This window comes from Chrysemys picta, chromosome 1, assembly GCF_011386835.1.
Source record: "Chrysemys picta bellii isolate R12L10 chromosome 1, ASM1138683v2, whole genome shotgun sequence".
NCBI classification, from domain to species: Eukaryota; Metazoa; Chordata; order Testudines; family Emydidae; genus Chrysemys; species Chrysemys picta.
The window spans coordinates 1,977,336-1,995,464 of NC_088791.1; the positions used below are offsets into that span (position 1 = coordinate 1,977,336).

An 18,129-nucleotide genomic window follows, 5' to 3' on the forward strand; every position below is an offset into this window, starting at 1 on the left:
GTGGTGGATGAGGGGAGGAGGGAAGGACAAGGCCACACTGCACTTCAAAACTTATTGAATGCCAGCCTTCTGTTGCATGGGCAGTCCACTGGGATGGGGTGGTTGGGTGCCCAGAGCCGCCCCCCATCTCCTTGTTCTTGGGCATCTGGGTGAGGAGGCTATGGAACTTGGGGAGGAGGGTGGTTGGTTACACAGGGGTTGCAGCGGCGGTCTGTGCTCCTGCTGCCTTTCCTGAACCTCAAGTGTACGTCAGAGCATGTGATTTTGATCCTCCAGTAACCTCAGCATTGCATCCTGCCTCCTCTCATCACACTGCCGCCACCTCTCATCTTGCTCCCTCCACCTCTCATCTCGCTCGTCCCTCCTGTCCTCGTGTTTATTTTCTGCTTTCCTGGACTCTGATATTGTTTGCCTCCATGCTTTCTGCTGAGCTCTTTCACTGCGGGAGGACTGCATGAGCTCAGAGAACATTTCATTGAGAGTGCGGTTTTTTCACCTTCTGATCTGCGCTAGCCTCTGGGACAGAGATGATAGGGGGAGCATTGAAACATTTGCAGCTGCAGGAGGAAAAACAGGGAGAGTAGTATTTAGAAAGACACATTTTAGAGAACAATGAGTAGACTCTTTCACGGTGAACTAAGCTGTTAACATTACATAGCATGCGTGCTTTCTTTACAAGGTCGTATTTTACCTCTTATATTGAGGGCCTGCTGGTTTGGTGTGAGGGCCGGTGGGCAACAGAATTCGGCTTGCAGGCAGCCATGGTAAGCCACAGTCTTTCGGCTTCTTCAACCTTCATAACATGTGAGAATGGTTTCAAGCAGCAGCGCCCTCCTTTCCCATACCAAGCACCCGTTGGGTCGGCCATTTAAAAGGAGGGGCAGTACTGGCCACGAATGCATCCCAAGTCTTCAGGGCAAATTAATCATTAAACACGCTTGCCTTTAAACCCTGTATTATATATACAAAAGTACAGTCACCAGAGGTGCCTTCTGCGGCTTCATGGTCCGTGAGCCTGCCTTGGGAGGGTAATGTCTCCAGGGTGATAAACAGTTCCTGGCTGCCGGGGAGAAGGAATTCTCCGCTTGCCTGCTGTGCGCTTTCCTCAACCTCCTCCTCATCTTCCTCATCCACAAAATCCTCATCCCTGTTGCATGAGACTCCCCCCTTGCAGGTGTCCATGGACAGTGGTGGGGTAGTGGTAGGGATCCCCCCTAGAATTGCATCCAGCTCATTGTAGAAGTGGCATGTCTGGGGCTCTGACCCGGAGCTGCCGTTTGCCTCTTTGGTTTTTTGGTAGGCTTACCTAAGCTCCTTAAGTTTCACGTGGCACTGCTGTGTGTCCCTGTTGTAGCCTCTGTCCGTCATGCCCTTGGAGATTTTTCACATATTTTTGCATTTTGTCTTTTGGAACGGAGTTCTGAAAGCACAGATTCATCTCTCCAAACAGTGATCAGATCCAGTATCTCCCGTTCGGTCCATGCTGGAGCTCTTTTGCAATTCTGGGACTCCATGGTCACCTGTGCTGATGAGCTCGCCACATTGGCCAAACAGGAAATGAAATTCAAAAGTTCCCGGGGCTTTTGCTGTCTACCTGGCTAGTGCATCTGAGTGGAGAGCGCTGTCCAGAGGAGTCACAATGGAGCACTCTGGGATAGCTCCCGGAGGCCAATACCATTGAATTGCATCCACACTACCCCAAATTCAATCCGGTGATGTTGATTTCAGTGCTAATCCCCTCATTGGGGAGGAGTACAGAAATCGATTTTAAGAGCCCTTTAAGTTGACAAAAATGGCTTCGTCGTGTGGACGGGTGCAGGGTTAAATCGATCTAACACTGCTAAATTCGACCTAAACTCATAGTGTAGACCAGGGCTTAGCGGAAGAGTGAGAAGTGCTGCCTTTTCTCCCTGGCTCTGCCATCACAATGCTGTGTGACCAGGGATAGGTCATTTCCCTTCTCTGTACCACAGGATCCCAACATGTCCAGTGGGAAGGGGGACACTTGTCTAACTCCTGGCAGTAGTGAATCTGGGTGAGGTAATTGACATTAAAGCACTTTGTGGAGGAGAAAGGGTGGTTTCAAGGTGTTGAGCGCCAAGGCATCTACAATTTGCTAAAATGTCTAGGGAAAGAAGAAATGGTCAGGGGCAAATTTTAACCACGGGTTCCTCGCTCAGCTTTTGTGGCCTTAACAAACCAGGTGCTGTACGCCAGTTCTCTTCTGAGATGCTAGAAAAAGAAGATAGTACCTATGTTTAAAAAAGGGAACAAAGAAGACCTGGGGACTTACAGACTAATCCGCCTCACTTTGATACCTGGAAAGATACTGGAACAAATTATTTAACAATCAATTCAAGAACAAATAATTCCAAACCAACCCTATTTCCTTCTTTGTCAGGGTTACTGGCCTGGTGGATGCGAGGAAGCAATAGACATGATATATATCAGTGTTAATAAGGCTTTTGACATAGTCCCACATGACAGTCTCATAAGCAAATCGGGGAAATGTGGTCTAGATGAAATTACTATAACATGGTTGCACAAGTGGTTGAAAGACCAAATTCGAAGAGTAGTTACCAATGTTTGGCTGTCGAAATGAGAGAGCGTATCTAGTGGGGTACCGCAGGGCTCAGTCTGGGTCCAGCATGATTCGATATTTTCATGCATGATTTCGATAATGGAGTGGAGAGTATGCTTTTAAAATTTGCACATGACACCAAGCACTTTAGAGCACAGGATTAGAATTCAAAACGCCTGTGACAAACTGGAGAATTGGTCTGAAATCAACAAGATGCAATTCAGTAAAGAAAAGTGCAAAATACGTCACTTAGGAAGGAAAAGGCAAATGCACAACTACAAAATGAAGAGCCTGCTGTCATCCTGCCATGAATCCTCGCTAGGTGCCTGCAGTGGGATATGAATGAGAGAGGCCAGCGCATGTGTTTGGGGTTTCACCAGCACTTCACAAATAGGGTGATCAGATAGCAACTGTGAAAAAATGGGGTTGGGATGGGAGCGTAATAGGCGCCTATATAAGAAAAAGTCCCCAAAAACGGGACTGTCCCTATAAAAACAGGACATCTGGTCACCCTATTCACACAGAACCACCTTGCCATTCCCAGTTTCCCTACTCTGACCCATGGCTCTCCCTTCCTTTGCATGCTCTGCACAAGATCATGGAAGACCTCCTGGATGCCATGCTGGGGAACCTGCTGACAGAATCCCCAGATACATCTTGCAGGTAAGCCCAATGAGGAGGTGTGGGGGCAATTTTACCTTAACACTGGTGAGGACTGGAAAGGAGAGACTGGAAGATCCATTTTTCAGTCTGTCCTACTAGCTGGGATCCCACTGGGCCATCCTTGGTGAGGGCAGTCAGTGCAATGCAATGTTGGGCCCTTCCTCAGTCAGGGACAGGGGAAGGAGCTGGGACTTGAAGCCAGAACTCTGCATGGTTCTGTTGAGCACTAACCACAGGGTCCCAGGCTGGCCTGGAGAGTGAGATCCTGAACCCATCCCCGTCACCATCAGATCCAGAAGATGGTTCTCCGAGAGGAGTCACTGGCTCCTTCCTAGAGAGGCAGGAGAATCTCCAGGGAATTAGCTCCTCTCTGCTATGGGCACTGAGATATCTGGGGGGATTGTCCTCACAGTCACTCCCTTCATCCCACCGAGGACGTGAGAGCCAGGCAGGAGCAAGGGGTCTATCTCCTTCCTAGTGAGCTGTTCATGAATCAGGGGTTCAGAGAGGATGGGAACAGCCCCGGCACAGAACATTCTCCCAATCTAGAGAGACGGTGACAAGTTGTGACCTGCAGGATACAAGCATCATCCTGGGGGCAAAAATCCCCTTCTAAAGCTCTGTGATCACTGACTCAGATATTCCTCCCTGAGCACAAAGTCTCAGCCCATGGGGGATGGGGAGGGGCTCGTTTGCACAGCACGTGCACCTGCCCATTGACCCTGACCTGCCTCCTTCCCCCACAGCATGTCAACTTCTGGATCACATCCACAGTGTCCCAGAAGACAGCCAGGGCCATTAGGAGCAGCACAGCCCTGCTCAGATTCACCATCACCCTTCCTGAATTTGGCATGACCTCTGACCCCACTTCCTGATTTTAGATGTGGGGGCTGGCTCCGGCGGGCTGTAGGATCTTCTGTGCAGGGGCTGTGGGTTAGGAGTGTTCCCCCTGGGGATGCAGGGTCAGAGCAGAAAATGAGATAGGCTTGAGTCAAGTTCTTCTTTTCCTGATGAAGTGATGTGCCTGGGCCTTTAAGGGGACCATGCTCCAGCCCCTGCCCCCACCAAGATTGTGCCTGGCCTTGGCTCCCTTCTTGTCATCCTGGAGCAGCTGTGGGAGCAAGTCCTCATGGAGGGCCCTGCCAATGTCCCTTTGCTCCAGGATCCCTTGGGGGCAGAGAGAATTAGGAGTCTAGCTCTAGCTCCTCTCCCCCAGCGTCTCCAGCAGAGGGACTTGGGGAGAGAGGCGCCTGGCCCAGGGGAGACTGGGAGCCGACAGCAGAATGCTAGTGGAGCCCACTCCCCTCTTCCTTCCATTAGAACTCAGCACATCTCCCCAAGATGGGGAATCTCGTGGCTTAACTCGGTCTGTATATCAGTGACACAGCCAAGGACATCAGCCGGCAGGCCAGGGAGTGTATTTACACTGTGTCTACCAGATGCTGCTACAGCAGAAAGGTAGGAAATGGGACCCAAGAGAAGACTGAGATTGATGGAAGCTGGACAACGTGGCCCCTGAAGCAATGAGCCCCTCCCATCTGAGACTGACCCCAGATGGGGAATGGGACCCCTGCTGAAACCTGCCTCTGAGATTGACCCCTCCTCTGAGATTGACCCCAGCTGGATGATGTCTTTATATCTTTTTCTCCTTTCCCCCTCCCCCATTTAGGATCAGATCCCCCCAAACACACATCCAGGATACTCTGTCCACTTGAGGTAGCCCTGCCATTGGGCCAGAGATGCAGTAAGAGTTCCTCCCAGTGTGTAGCCACCAGTGGGAATGGAAGGATACAGGCACCGAACCAGAATGAGAAACCTGACTGCATCTCTCGCTCTCTCCCCCAGGGCTGGCGATACATGATGCCGAAGACCTGTGGTGCTGGGATTGGCACCAGGAGAGCGGGCTACAGGAACACAGTCAGGGCAGGGTAGGGTACGATTTTCTACCAGGGAATCGCACGGCTCAGGGTATGGGGCTGGCTGGTGTCCCTGCAATGGCTGCGTCCTGGAGACTGGACAAGGTCTTGCTAGTTATTTTTAGCTCATAGACTTCCTCGTTCAGCCCAATGGGGAGGATGGCATTAAAGGTCTTGGATTGGAGCCTCGTTAGTGGTCGTGGTTTTGTGCGTTCTGTGGATCCATTGCTATGTGACATGAAAAGAATCTCTGGGTGGGTGAGTTACTGCAGGATTGTGTCTCTGGGGATCCAGCTCCTGTCCCCGTCACCCTGTCTGACCCATGAGTGTCTGAGAGGGGAGCCACTGGGTTGGTGAGTGGGCAGGTCACACCATCGATTGCCTGACCAGATCCTTCTTGGAGTCCGAGAAAGGGGGTGGGGTTTGCCCAGTGCCATCACAGGTCAGGAAGCAGACCCCCTCCCCACCCTCAAGGAACTATCGTCTGTGTGGTGAGGTCACATTGTCCTTGTCATGCTGCAGTTTGGATTCACCTTGGAATAAACCCACGTGTTGCAGCCACCAGACCCAGTTACTAGAGAAATCCCTAAGGGGAGGGGAATAAACCTTTGGTCTGTCAGCTGCAAAAGTCCCAAGCAACTAGTTCTAGGAAGTATCCCTGCTGGAGACATAAGAACATACGAACGGCCAGACTGGGTCATATCAAAGGTCCATCTAGCCCGGTATCCTGTCTTCCCACAGAGGCCAATGCCAGGTGCATCAGAGGGAATGAACAGAACAGGGAATCATCAGGTGATCCATCCCCCGTTGCCCATTCCCAGCTTCTAGCAAACAGAGGCTAGGGACACCATCCCTGCCCATCCTGGCTAATAGCCATTGATGGACCTATCCTCCATGCATTTATCTAGTTCTTTTTTTAACCCTATTACAGTCTTGGCCTTCACAACATCCTCTGGCAAAGAGTTCCACAGGTTGACTCTGTGTTGTTTGTTTTAAACCTGCTGCTATTAATTTCATTTGGTGACTCCTAGTGCTTGTGTTATGAGAAGGAGTAAATAACACTTCATTATTTACTTTCTCCACACCAGTCATGATTTTATAGACCTCAAGCATATCCCCCTGTAGTCGTCTCTTTTCCAAGATGAAATGTCCCAGTCTTATTAATCTCTCCTCATATGAAAGCCGTTGCATATCCCTAATAATTTTTGTTGCCCTTTTTTGAACCTTTTCCAATTCCAATATCTTTTTTTGAGATGGGGTGACCAGATGTGCATGCCGTGTTCAAGCTGTAGGCATACTATGGATTTATATAGAGGCAATATGATATTTTCTGTCTTATTATCTATTCCTTTCTGAATGATGCCCAACATTGTTTGCTTTTTTGACTCCCGCTGCACATTGAGTGGATGTTTTCAGAGAACTATCCACAATGATTCCAAGATCTCTTTCTTGAGTGGTAACAGCTAATTTAGACCCCATCATTTTATATGTATAGTTGGGATTATGTTTTCCAATGTGCATTACTTTGCATTTTTCAACATTGAATTTCATCTGCCATTTTGTTGCCCAGTCACCAGTTTTGAGAGATCCTTTTGTAGCTCTTCACAGTCTGTCTGGGACTTAACTATATTGAATAGCTTCGTATCATCTGCAAATTTTGCCACCTCACTGTTTACCCTTTTTTCCAGCTCATTTATCAGTATGTGGAGTAGGACTGGGCACAGTACAGACACCTGGGGGACATCACTATTTACCTTTCTCCATTCTGAAAACTGACCATATATTCCTACCTTTTAACCAGTTACCAGTCCAGGAGATGACCTTCCCTCTTATCCCATGACAGCTTACTTTGCTTAAGAGCCTTTGGTGAGGGACCTTGTCAAATGCTTTCTGAAAATCTGAGTAACGATATCCACTGGATCCACTTGGTCCACATGCTTGTTGACCCCTTCAAAGAATTCTAGTAGATTGGTGAGGCATGATTTCCCTTTACAAAAACCATGTTGACTCTTCCCCAACAAATTAGGTTAATCCATGTGTCTGACAATTTTGTTCTTTACTACAGTTTCAACCAGTTTGTCCGGTACTGATGTCAAGCTTAGCGTCCTGTAAGTGCTGGAATCACCTCTGGAGCGCTTTTTTAAAATTGATGTCACGTTAGCTCTCCTCCAGTCATTTGGTGAGAAGCTGATTTAAATGATAGGTTACAGACTACACCTCAATCTGGGACAGTTCCTCAGATTTGTCACCAGAAAGAACGGCTCAGGTTTTGGAATCTCCCTCACATCCACAGCCGTGACGACTGATGCAAAGAATTCATTTAGTTTCACTGGCCATCCACAGCCTCCTGCTCCCAATCAGCCAAGCTGGGCTGCTCCTAGCCTACTCCATTCAGGGGGAAGCCAACCAGCTGTTGGGCATTGAGGTAAGCAGCTGGATTAGGCTCAGGAGTTTAGGGGTGGGTGTGATGAACTGGGACTGTTCTTACTGTGGTCTGTGAATGCTGACAGGGGATAGTCGGCATTGGGGGATGGGAGTCTGCCCGAAGGCGAATACCTGAGCGTGTAACATGAGAACCCAGGAAGGGGTTAGAGGCCAGGTGACACCTTTTACTGGGAAACTGAACAAAGGCTGTGGGAGGGGTCGCTGAGGAGAGAGTTTCAGGAGCTGCCTGGAGAGATGGCTGGGAGGCAGACGGGGCTCTGACCTCCCAAGGGCCTGGGGCGCCCTGAGACCCCAGAATGGACCCAACTGAGTGGGGTCCTGTTGTCTGTGCCTGTAAGACCTGTCTTGGACTGTATTCCTGTCGTCTAAATAAACCGTCTGCTTTACTGGCTGGCTGAGAGTCATGGTGAATCGGAGGAAGCCGGGGGTGCAGGGCCCTGAGTCCCCCACACTCCGTGACAGTGGGACCTTCTGCATTTCACCTCTAGGCCACGGAAAGTCATTCCCATCCTGTTGCCATTCAGTGGTTGGGCAGCAACAAGCCTGGAGGGGAATGAGAGTCAGAGCTGGTTCCCTTGGGATGAGAGATGAATTCACCTCCACAAGCAGGATGGAGCCAGTTGTCCCTGAGCAGTTCAGAACCAGCTCTTTAGCCAGGCTATTTAATTACAAGTGTCACATCACCAGGAGAAGCTGCCGTTGCTCATGGTAAGGGCAGGAGAGTCCCCTAGTGATGTGTATGAGCCTTTCCTGCCCCACAGGGCCTCAGCCCAGTTCCCAGTGATCTAGTGTCCAGGTCACCAGAGTCTCCATTCAGAGTTGCCCCCATCACTGGCGGCCTCAGGCGCTGGAGATTGACTGGGCCATGGCAGACTGAGCAGGGAGGGCTGAGGCACATGGGCTGGGGGAAGATTGCTTTGCTGCTGTCCAGGCTGGACCTGCTCTGGGGAGAACTGGAGGATTCAATCAGCAGGGGCTGTCGATCAGCCCCATTCCCTAGGGCTGACATCCTGCAGCTTCACCATTAGTGACTGGAAGTCACCTGGAGAAAGGGCTCAGCCTCCCCCATCCCACATCACTGCTGCTAGAAACACTCCCGCCCCCTCTGCTGGCGCCCCTGCCCTGCCCTGCCCTGCCTGGGTGGAGGAGAGAGTCTGGGAACTTGAGCTACATCCCCAGGTGGGTTTGGAGGTGAAACACCTGTCAGAGGGAGGCTGAGGGAATGGAGGCCGGAGCTCCCCCTACAATGGGGGGAGGGGGTATTTAGCTCTGGAGGCCACTGGAGAGGAGGACAAGAGTCCATCCCAGGGGCCAGGAAAGTAAATCTGTCCCTGAGACATGGGCAGGTGCTGGGAGGAAATGCTGCTGGTCCCTGTTGCCATTAATCCTCCCTTATTCCGAGGGACATCCAAGTGTCTGTCAGATTGTTGTTCTCTTGCAGCAGGAGGACGTCATGGCCAAGGTAATGCACCATTCCCACACCGTCCATTCCTTTTGCCAGGTGCCTGAGGCGCTGTAGGGACTGAGCTCTTCGTATGCCTGTGATGGGGTGTATAAATCCCGCACTGGGCCAGGAGGTGTTAGACAGAAGTCCTGGGACATGGTGATCCCACCCCACTGCAACTGCAGAACCTGATCCAACTGGGGGAGGAGTGTGGTGAAGCAGAGAAAACACCCACCAGCACAGAAGGGGTTAAGGAGAGTCTTTGGGCTGAGCTAGCCCCACCTCATGATACCTGCAGCTAATGCCAGGCCTGGAGGGGGGAGAAGAGGTGAGAACCTGACTCAGTTTGGGGCTGGCTGGTAGAGACAGGAGCTGGCTGCCGTCCCCCCTGAGGGAAGGATCACCAGCCTGCGAGCCAAGGCAGCCACCAGGAACCCAGCATTTCCTTCCTGGTCAAAGGAGAGGGAGAAAGAGGCCAAGGAGCACCCAGCAGCAGCGCGGAAGTTAGGACAGCCATACCACACCCTGCCACTCTTACGTCCACTCCACTGCTGGCGGCTGTGCTGCATTCAGAGCTGGGTGGTGTTGAGATGGTGCCAAATTAGTATGAATTGCTGTGATTGATATGAATGAATGTGGCAAGCATGACTTTGGTATGGCTTGGTATGTCTGAATTTGCTAGAGGATTCTGGGAGCAGGATTCTCTTAGCATTATATAAATGGTATGGAAAACTATTGGAGATTCTGGAACTGCACTGGAATGTTTAATAACAGATTGATCTGAGTGTATGTTTCAACACTGAACTTGGGAATATTAGCCGGGAGACCAGGTCGCAAAGTAAAGAAGATGTAAAATCATGCAATCAGTGGGCTTGGTACAAGCTGACCTGGGTCAAAATGACCACTTTGCATGGCATCACGCAAGAGCTTAAGTGAATGATTGATGAGAGGGTAAATGTTGATTGAGCGTTGATCTGTGTCTGCTTTGCAATCCCTTCTAAAATATTTATTAGAGAAGACCAGTAATAAGATGCCCACAGGGTACATTTCTGAGACATGTGACTCCTTTGAGAACCCAAGGTATAAATGCTAAGCACAGTAAATTAGTTAAGATAGTTCCCTAATTCACATCGGAAGAGGTTCAACACTGTGAGACAGAAGTTCTCAGGGTAACCTAGACCCCACTTTGAGGGACGTTTGTGGGATTCTAGAACCAGAGGGCTCAGGGTGACTTAGACCCTGCTTTGGGTGACATTTGACAGACCAAGTACCTGGGAGGGGAAAGAAGAGAAGAGAAAAAGTCTCCATCTAGGACTGGTAGCTATACCTGCTTTGTTTGCCAATCAGGATGCTGTGTAAGGCCAACATCATTACTGAGGGTTGATGCTTGGGGAGCTGAGGCTTAGGCCTGGTCTACACTACGGGTTTAGGTCGACTTTAGCAGCGTTAAACCGAATTAAGCCTGGACACGTCCACACAACGAAGCCCTTTCTTTCGACTTAGGGTACGTCTACACTACGAAATTAGTTCGAATTTATAGAAGCCGGTTTTATTGAAATCGGTTGTATACAGCCGATTGTGTGTGTCCACACAATAAAATGCTCTAGGTGCTCTAGTCGGCGGACCGCGTCCACAGTACAAGGCTAGTGTCGACTTCCAGAGCATTGCACTATGGGTAGCTATCCCACAGCTATCCCACAGTTCCCGCAGTCTCCGCCGCCCCTTTGAATTCTGGGTTGAGATCCCAATGCCCGGATGATGCAAAACAGTGTCGCAGGCGGTTCTGGGTACATGTCGTCAGGCCCCTCCCTCCCCCATCACAGCAACGGCAGACAATAGATTCGCGCCTCTTTACCTGGGTTACCTGGGTTACCTGTGCAGACAACATGGAGCCCGCTCAGCTCAGCTCACCGTCACCATATGTCCTCTGGGTGCCGGCAGACGTGGGACTGCATTGCTACACAGCAGCAGCTGCTAACTGCCTTTTGGCGGTAGACGGTGCAGTAGACTGGTAGCCTTCATCGGCGATCTGGGTGCTGGCAGCCGTGGGGCTTGCCTTTTGGCAGTAAATGATGTATTACGACTATTAGCCGTCCTATTACAAGTCGGGTCATCGCACGTTAGCAGAGTCTTCCCCGAGCAGCCGATTGTGCAATAGGCCTGAAGACCATCGTCATACGCCACCCCGTATTTGCTGCCAAGCACCCAGAAAGATGCCGAGGGCTATCAGTCACACTGCACCGTCGTCTTAAGATGTAAAAAATAGATTTGCTCTGTATTCATTTGCTTCCCCCTCCCTCCGTCAAATCAACGGCCTGCTAAGCCCAGGGTTTTCAGTTTAATCTTTGGGGGGAACATTCTGTGTGACAGTTGTTTGTGTTTCTCCCTGATGCACAGCCACCGTTCTTGATTTTAATTCCCTGTGCCTGTACGCCATGTCGTCACTCAGCCCGCCCTCCCTCCTTCCCCTAGTCCGTCAGATACTACGTTTGCGCCACAGCTCAGAGAGCCGAGAAGCGGTTCGCGCCTTTTCTTTGAATTCTGGGTTGAGATTCCAATGCCCGGATGATGCAAAACAGTGTCGCGGGCGGTTCTGGGTACATGTCGTCAGGCCCCTCCCTCCCCCATCACAGCAACGGCAGACAATAGATTCGCGCCTCTTTACCTGGGTTACCTGGGTTACCTGTGCAGACAACATGGAGCCCGCTCAGCTCAGCTCACCGTCACCATATGTCCTCTGGGTGCCGGCAGACGTGGGACTGCATTGCTACACAGCAGCAGCTGCTAACTGCCTTTTGGCGGTAGACGGTGCAGTAGACTGGTAGCCTTCATCGGCGATCTGGGTGCTGGCAGCCGTGGGGCTTGCCTTTTGGCAGTAAATGATGTATTACGACTATTAGCCGTCCTATTACAAGTCGGGTCATCGCACGTTAGCAGAGTCTTCCCCGAGCAGCCGATTGTGCAATAGGCCTGAAGACCATTGTCATACGCCACCCCGTATTTGCTGCCAAGCACCCAGAAAGATGCCGAGGGCTATCAGTCACGCTGCACCGTCGTCTTAAGATGTAAAAAGTAGATTTGCTCTGTATTCATTTGCTTCCCCCTCCCTCCGTCAAATCAACGGCCTGCTAAGCCCAGGGTTTTCAGTTTAATCTTTGGGGGGAACATTCTGTGTGACAGTTGTTTGTGTTTCTCCCTGATGCACAGCCACCGTTCTTGATTTTAATTCCCTGTGCCTGTACGCCATGTCGTCACTCAGCCCGCCCTCCCTCCTTCCCCTAGTCCGTCAGATACTACGTTTGCGCCACAGCTCAGAGAGCCGAGAAGCGGTTCGCGCCTTTTCTTTGAATTCTGGGTTGAGATTCCAATGCCCGGATGATGCAAAACAGTGTCGCGGGCGGTTCTGGGTACATGTCGTCAGGCCCCTCCCCCCTCGTCACAGCAACGCAGACAATAGATTTGCGCCTTTTTACCTGGGTTACCTGTGCAGACAACATACCACGGCAAGCATGGAGCCCGCTCAGCTCAGCTGAGCTCACCGTCACCATATGTCCTCTGGGTGCTAGCAGACGTGGGACTGCATTGCTACACAGCAGCAGCTGCTAACTGCCTTTTGGCGGTAGACGGTGTAGCATGAGTGATAGCCATGGGGCTGGCAGCCGTAGGGCTGCATTGCACCAGCCCCTTGCCAGGCGATGGTATATTATGATTGGTACCCGTCGTCATCGTATTGGTGTGGCTGTCAATCATGGCCACCTGGGCAGACATGCTACTGTTTCGATGATGATGGCTACCAGTCGTAATATACTATTTTCTGCCAATTGCCCAGTATTGTCTGCTAAGCACCCAGAAGAGGCCGAGGGCGATGCTGGGTGCTGGCGGACGTGGGGCTGCATTGCTACACAGCAGCAGCCCCTTGCCTTTTTGCAGATGATGGTATTTTATGACTGGTATCCGTCATCGTCATACTGGTATGGCTGTCACTCATGCTGCACCGTCGGCTGCCACCTTAAGATGTAAAAAATAGATTTGTTCTGTATTCATTTGCTTCCCCTTCCTCCGTGAAATCAATGGCCTGCTAAGCCCAGGGTTTCCAGTTTAATCTTTGGGGGGACCATTCTGTGTGACAGTTGTTTGTGTTTCTCCCTGTTCCTGTACCTGTATGCCATGTCGTCACTCGGCCCCTCCCTCTCTCCCGCCCGCCCTCCCTCCTTCTCCTGGTCCATCAGATACTACTTTCGCGCCTTTTTTCTGACCAGGCGCCATAGCTAGCACTGGGATCATGGAGCCCGCTCAGATCACCGCGGCAATTATGAGCACTATGAACACCACGCGCATTGTCCTGGAGTATATGCAGAGCCAGGACATGCCAAGGCGAAACCCGGACCAGGCGAGGAGGCGATTGCAGCGCGGCGACGAGAGTGATGAGGAAATTGACATGGACATAGACCTCTCACAAGGCACAGGCACCAGCAATGTGGAAATCATGGTGTCACTGGGGCAGGTTGATGCCGTGGAACGCCGATTCTGGGCACGGGAAACAAGCACAGACTGGTGGGACCGCATCGTGCTGCAGGTATGGGATGATTCCCAGTGGCTGCGAAACTTTCGCATGCGTAAGGGCACTTTCATGGAACTTTGTGACTTGCTTTCCCCTGCCCTGAAACGCCAGGATACCAAGATGAGAGCAGCCCTCACAGTTGAGAAGCGAGTGGCGATAGCCCTGTGGAAGCTTGCAACGCCAGACAGCTACCGGTCAGTCGGGAATCAATTTGGAGTGGGCAAATCTACGGTGGGGGCTGCTGTGATCCAATTTGCCAGGGCAATGAAAGACCTGGTGATAGCAAGGGTAGTGACTCTGGGCAACGTGCAGTCAATAGTGGATGGTTTTGCTGAAATGGGATTCCCAAACTGTGGTGGGGCCATAGACGGAACCCATATCCCTATCTTGTCACCGGAGCACCAAGCCACCGACTACGTAAACCGCAAGGGGTACTTTTCAATGCTGCTGCAAGCCCTGGTGGATCACAAGGGACGTTTCACCAACATCAACGTGGGATGGCCGGGAAAGGTACATGATGCTCGCGTCTTCAGGCACTCTGCTCTGTTTCGAAAGCTGGAGGAAGGGACTTTCTTCCCGGACCAGAAAGTGACCATTGGGGATGTTGAAATGCCTATCGTGATCCTTGGGGACCCAGCCTACCCCTTAATGCCATGGCTCATGAAGCCGTACACAGGCAGCCTGGACAGGAGTCAGGACCTGTTCAACTACAGGCTGAGCAAGTGCCGAATGGTGGTGGAATGTGCATTTGGACGTTTAAAAGCGCGCTGGCGCAGCTTACTGACTCGCTCAGACCTCAGCGAAAAGAATATCCCCATTGTTATTGCTACTTGCTGTGCGCTCCACAATATCTGTGAGAGTAAGGGGGAGACCTTTATGGCGGGGTGGGAGGTTGAGGCAACTCGCCTGGCCGCTGATTACGCGCAGCCAGACACCAGGGCGGTTAGAGGAGCACAGCAGGGCGCGGTGCGCATCAGAGAAGCTTTGAAAACGAGTTTTGTGACTGGCCAGGCTACTGTGTGAAACTTCTGTTTGTTTCTCCTTGATGAACCCTCCAAACCCCCTCCCCCGACCCGGTTCACTCTACTTCCCTGTAAACCAACCACCCCACCCCACCCTCCCCTCCCGCTTGCAGAGGCAATAAAGTCATTTTTTTTTAACATTCATGCATTCTTTATTAGTTCCTTACAGAGGTAGGGGGATAATTGCCAAGGTAGCCTGGGATGGGTGGGGGAGGAGGGATGGAAAAGGACACAATGCATTTTAAAACTTTAAGTCTTATTGAAGGCCAGCCTTCTGATGCTTGGGCGATCATCTGGGGTGGAGTGACTGGGTGGACGGAGGCCCCCCCACCGTGTTCTTGGGTGTCTGGGTGAGGAGGCTATGGAACTTGGGGAGGAGGGCTGTTGGTTACACAGGGGCTGTAGCGGCGGTCTCTGCTCCTGCTGCCTTTCCTGCAACTCAACCATACGCTCGAGCATATCAGTTTGATGCTCCAGCAGACGGAGCATTGCCTCTTGCCGTCTGTCTGCAAGCTGACACCACCTATTGTCTTCAGCCCGCCACTTGCTCTGTTCTTCCCGCGATTCAGCCCGCCACCTCTCCTCTCGTTCATATTGGGCTTTTCTCATCTCCGACATTGACTGCCTCCACGCATTCTGCTGTGCTCTATCAGCCTGGGCGGACATCTGCAGCTCCGTGAACATCTCGTCCCTCGTCCTACGTTTTCTCTTTCTAATGTTCACGAGCCTCTGCGAAGGAGAAACATTTGCAGCTGGCGGAGGAGAAGGTAGAGGTGGTTAAAAAAGACACATTTTAGAGAACAATGGGTACACTCTTTCATTACAAGGTCGCATATTTCGGCTTGCAGGCAGCCATCGTAGGCCACAGTGTTTTGGCTTTTTTAACCTTCTTAACATGCGGGAAAGGTTGCAAACAGCAGCGCATTTCCCATATCAAGGATGAATTGGGTTGTCCATTTAAAATGGGGTTTCAATGTAAAAGGAGGGGGCTGCGGTTTCCCGGTTAACATGCGGCACAAACACAAGTAAACCGCCCCCCCCCCACACACACACACACGATTCTCTGGGATGATCACTTCACTCCTCCCCCACCGCGTGGTTAACAGAGGGGAACATTTCTGGTCAGAAGAGCAGGAACGGGCGCCTCTGAATGTCCCCTTAATAAAATCACCCCATTTCAACCAGGAGAGCTTTCTGGAGATGTCCCTGGAGGATTTCCGCTCCATCCCCATACACGTTAACAGACTTTTCCAGTAGATGTACTGGCCGCGATTGCCAGGACAAAGTAATCATTAAACACGCTTGCTTTTTTTTTGTAATGTTTACAAATAGTTACAAAGGTACACTCACCAGAGGTCTCCTGTGTGCCCTGAGGGTCTTGGGTGAGTTCGGGGGTTACTGGTTCCAGGTCCAGGGTCACAAACATATCCTGGCTGTTGGGGAAACCGGTTTCTCCGCTTCCTTGCTGCTGTGAGCTACCTACAGTACCTCCATCGTCATCTTCCTCGTTCCCCGAACCGTCTTCCCTGTGTGTTTCTCCAGTGAGAGAGTCATAGCACACGGTTGGGGTAGTGGTGGCTGCACCCCCTAGGATCGCATGCAGCTCCGCGTAGTAGCGGCAAGTTTGCGGCTCTGCCCCGGACCTTCCGTTTGCTTCTCTGGCTTTGTGGTAAGCTTGCCGTAGCTCCTTAATTTTCACGCGGCACTGCTGTGTGTCCCTGTTATGGCCTCGGTCCTTCATGGCCTTGGAGATCTTTTCTAATACTTTTCCATTTCTTTTACTGCTACGGAGTTCAGCTATCACTGCTTCATCTCCCCATATGGCGAGCAGATCTCGTACCTCCCGTTCGGTCCATGCTGGAGCTCTTTTGCGATCCTGGGAGGACTCCATCACAGTTACCTGTGCTGATGAGCTCTGCGGGGTCACCTGTGCTCTCCACGCTGGGCAAACAGGAAATGAAATTCAAACCTTCGCGGGTCTTTTCCTGTCTACCTGGTCAGTGCATCTGAGTTGAGAGTGCTGTCCAGAGCGGTCACAATGAAGCACTGTGGGATAGCTCCCGGAGGCCAATAACGTCGAATTCCGTCCACACTACCCCAATTCCGACCCGCAAAGACCGGTTTTATCGCTAATCCCCTCGTCAGAGGTGGTGTAAAGAAACCGGTTTAAAGGACCCTTTAAGTCGAAAGAAAGGGCTTCGTTGTGTGGACGTGTCCAGGCTTAATTCGGTTTAACGCTGCTAAAGTCGACCTAAACCCATAGTGTAGACCAGGCCTTATATTCCTCTGCAGCAGTAAAGGATGCAGCTTCGGGGGCAGGGACGGTTGTAGCCAGTTCCTGTAGCTCTGAGGGTCAAGGCAAGTTCCAGAGGGAGGGGCTGGATGAAGCCAGATCCTGTCCCGCAATCTCCCCGGGGGAGGGGAATGTTCCACCTTGTAACAGGGGGGCCTCCCTAGCCGCTGACTGCCAGAAAGTTGCAGGTCAGCAGGGGGCTGGGCCTGCCCTGGGGTGCACAGAGACATGTGTCCCGAAGGTGGAATCCTGGTGACCGCTGCGGTGGGAACAGACCCCAAGGACTCTGTAGGTGGAAGCAAGCCCAACCTGAGGGAAAAGTGTGTGGGAGGGATTTTGCTGGCCAGTGAAGGGTTTGTCATAGCTGGTAACTGTGAGCCCACAGCTGAACCAGGGTCACCTTCCCTTTTGGGGGACAGAGGAGTGCCTGACCCAGAGGGGAGCCCAGAGAGGGAAGCCCAGATGGAAGGGGGGGGAATCCGCCCACCTTTTGTAGGGAGGCTCTTTCCCAGGAGGAGGGTGAAAAGTCTGCATTTAAAATGCCAGCACCGTCTCCTGTAAATCAGGTTTTAAGGGAAAACTGGGGGTCAGATCTCCTGGAGGGGAGCACCCCCCAACTAACCTTTTGGGAACAGAAAGAGAGGTGTCCAAGGGGATCTTACCAATCCAAAGCATCCCATTGAAAGATGTTGTTCTTGCTATGCTTTTAAGAGATAAAACTGTCTCTCCAAGACAGGAGGGGGAAAATCTCTGCATGGGTGAAACTTCACAAGGGAGCGGGGTCCAGCCCAGAGAAATTCCAGAGGGAGGGGCCAAGGGCAGGCATGGTTGCAGTACACCCTTTCCTGGCCATACACTCAAATACATGTCTGAATTAAAAGCCTTCCCCAAAGAGGCAGACGAATCTGCATCAGAGTGTCTACCAGGGTGCACAAAGAAATGGGAAAATGCAGTAGACACTAAACAAGCTAAATTGTGTGAAGAAAGCCTGTCCACCATAGATTTGCTGTTAATCTTGCGTCTTTTGCTAATTCATCTATGGGTTAAAACAAAGGAATTAATACTAGTGGTGAACCCTTTAAAGATGTGGGACATACCTGATTTGTGGAATAAATTGTTGTACATGCTAGGGATGGTGACAAGACAATCCCACAAGCATGTTACTTTTCAGGCTATACCTGTAAACAGGCTCGAAGCTTGGCAC

The 18,129-nt window shown here is 51.3% G+C and overlaps 2 protein-coding genes across 2 annotated transcripts in view; one reads left to right on the forward strand and one right to left on the reverse strand.

Moving 5' to 3' along the window:
- Positions 1-18,129, forward strand: part of LOC101939714 (C-type lectin-like) — a 525,580-nt gene that overhangs the window by 365,085 nt on the left and 142,366 nt on the right. The gene's annotated exons all lie outside the window — the stretch shown is intronic.
- Positions 14,758-16,902, reverse strand: LOC135982945 (uncharacterized). The gene is made up of 2 exons (XM_065591882.1): positions 15,983-16,902; positions 14,758-15,384 (listed from the first exon to the last, which is right to left on the reverse strand). The coding sequence occupies exons 1-2, from the start codon at positions 16,521-16,523 to the stop codon at positions 14,882-14,884; spliced, it is 1,044 nt and encodes a 347-aa protein (XP_065447954.1). The 5' UTR covers positions 16,524-16,902; the 3' UTR covers positions 14,758-14,881.

Bases quoted from the DNA above. Each gene is read 5' to 3' on its own strand.
- LOC135982945 (XM_065591882.1), bottom strand. From the start codon at position 16,523: ATGGAGTCCTCCCAGGATCGCAAAAGAGCTCCAGCATGGACCGAACGG. The intron at 15,385-15,982 runs GTGAGTGTACCT...CTCCTCCGCCAG, and splicing joins GGGCACACAGGAGACCTCTG to CTGCAAATGTTTCTCCTTCG.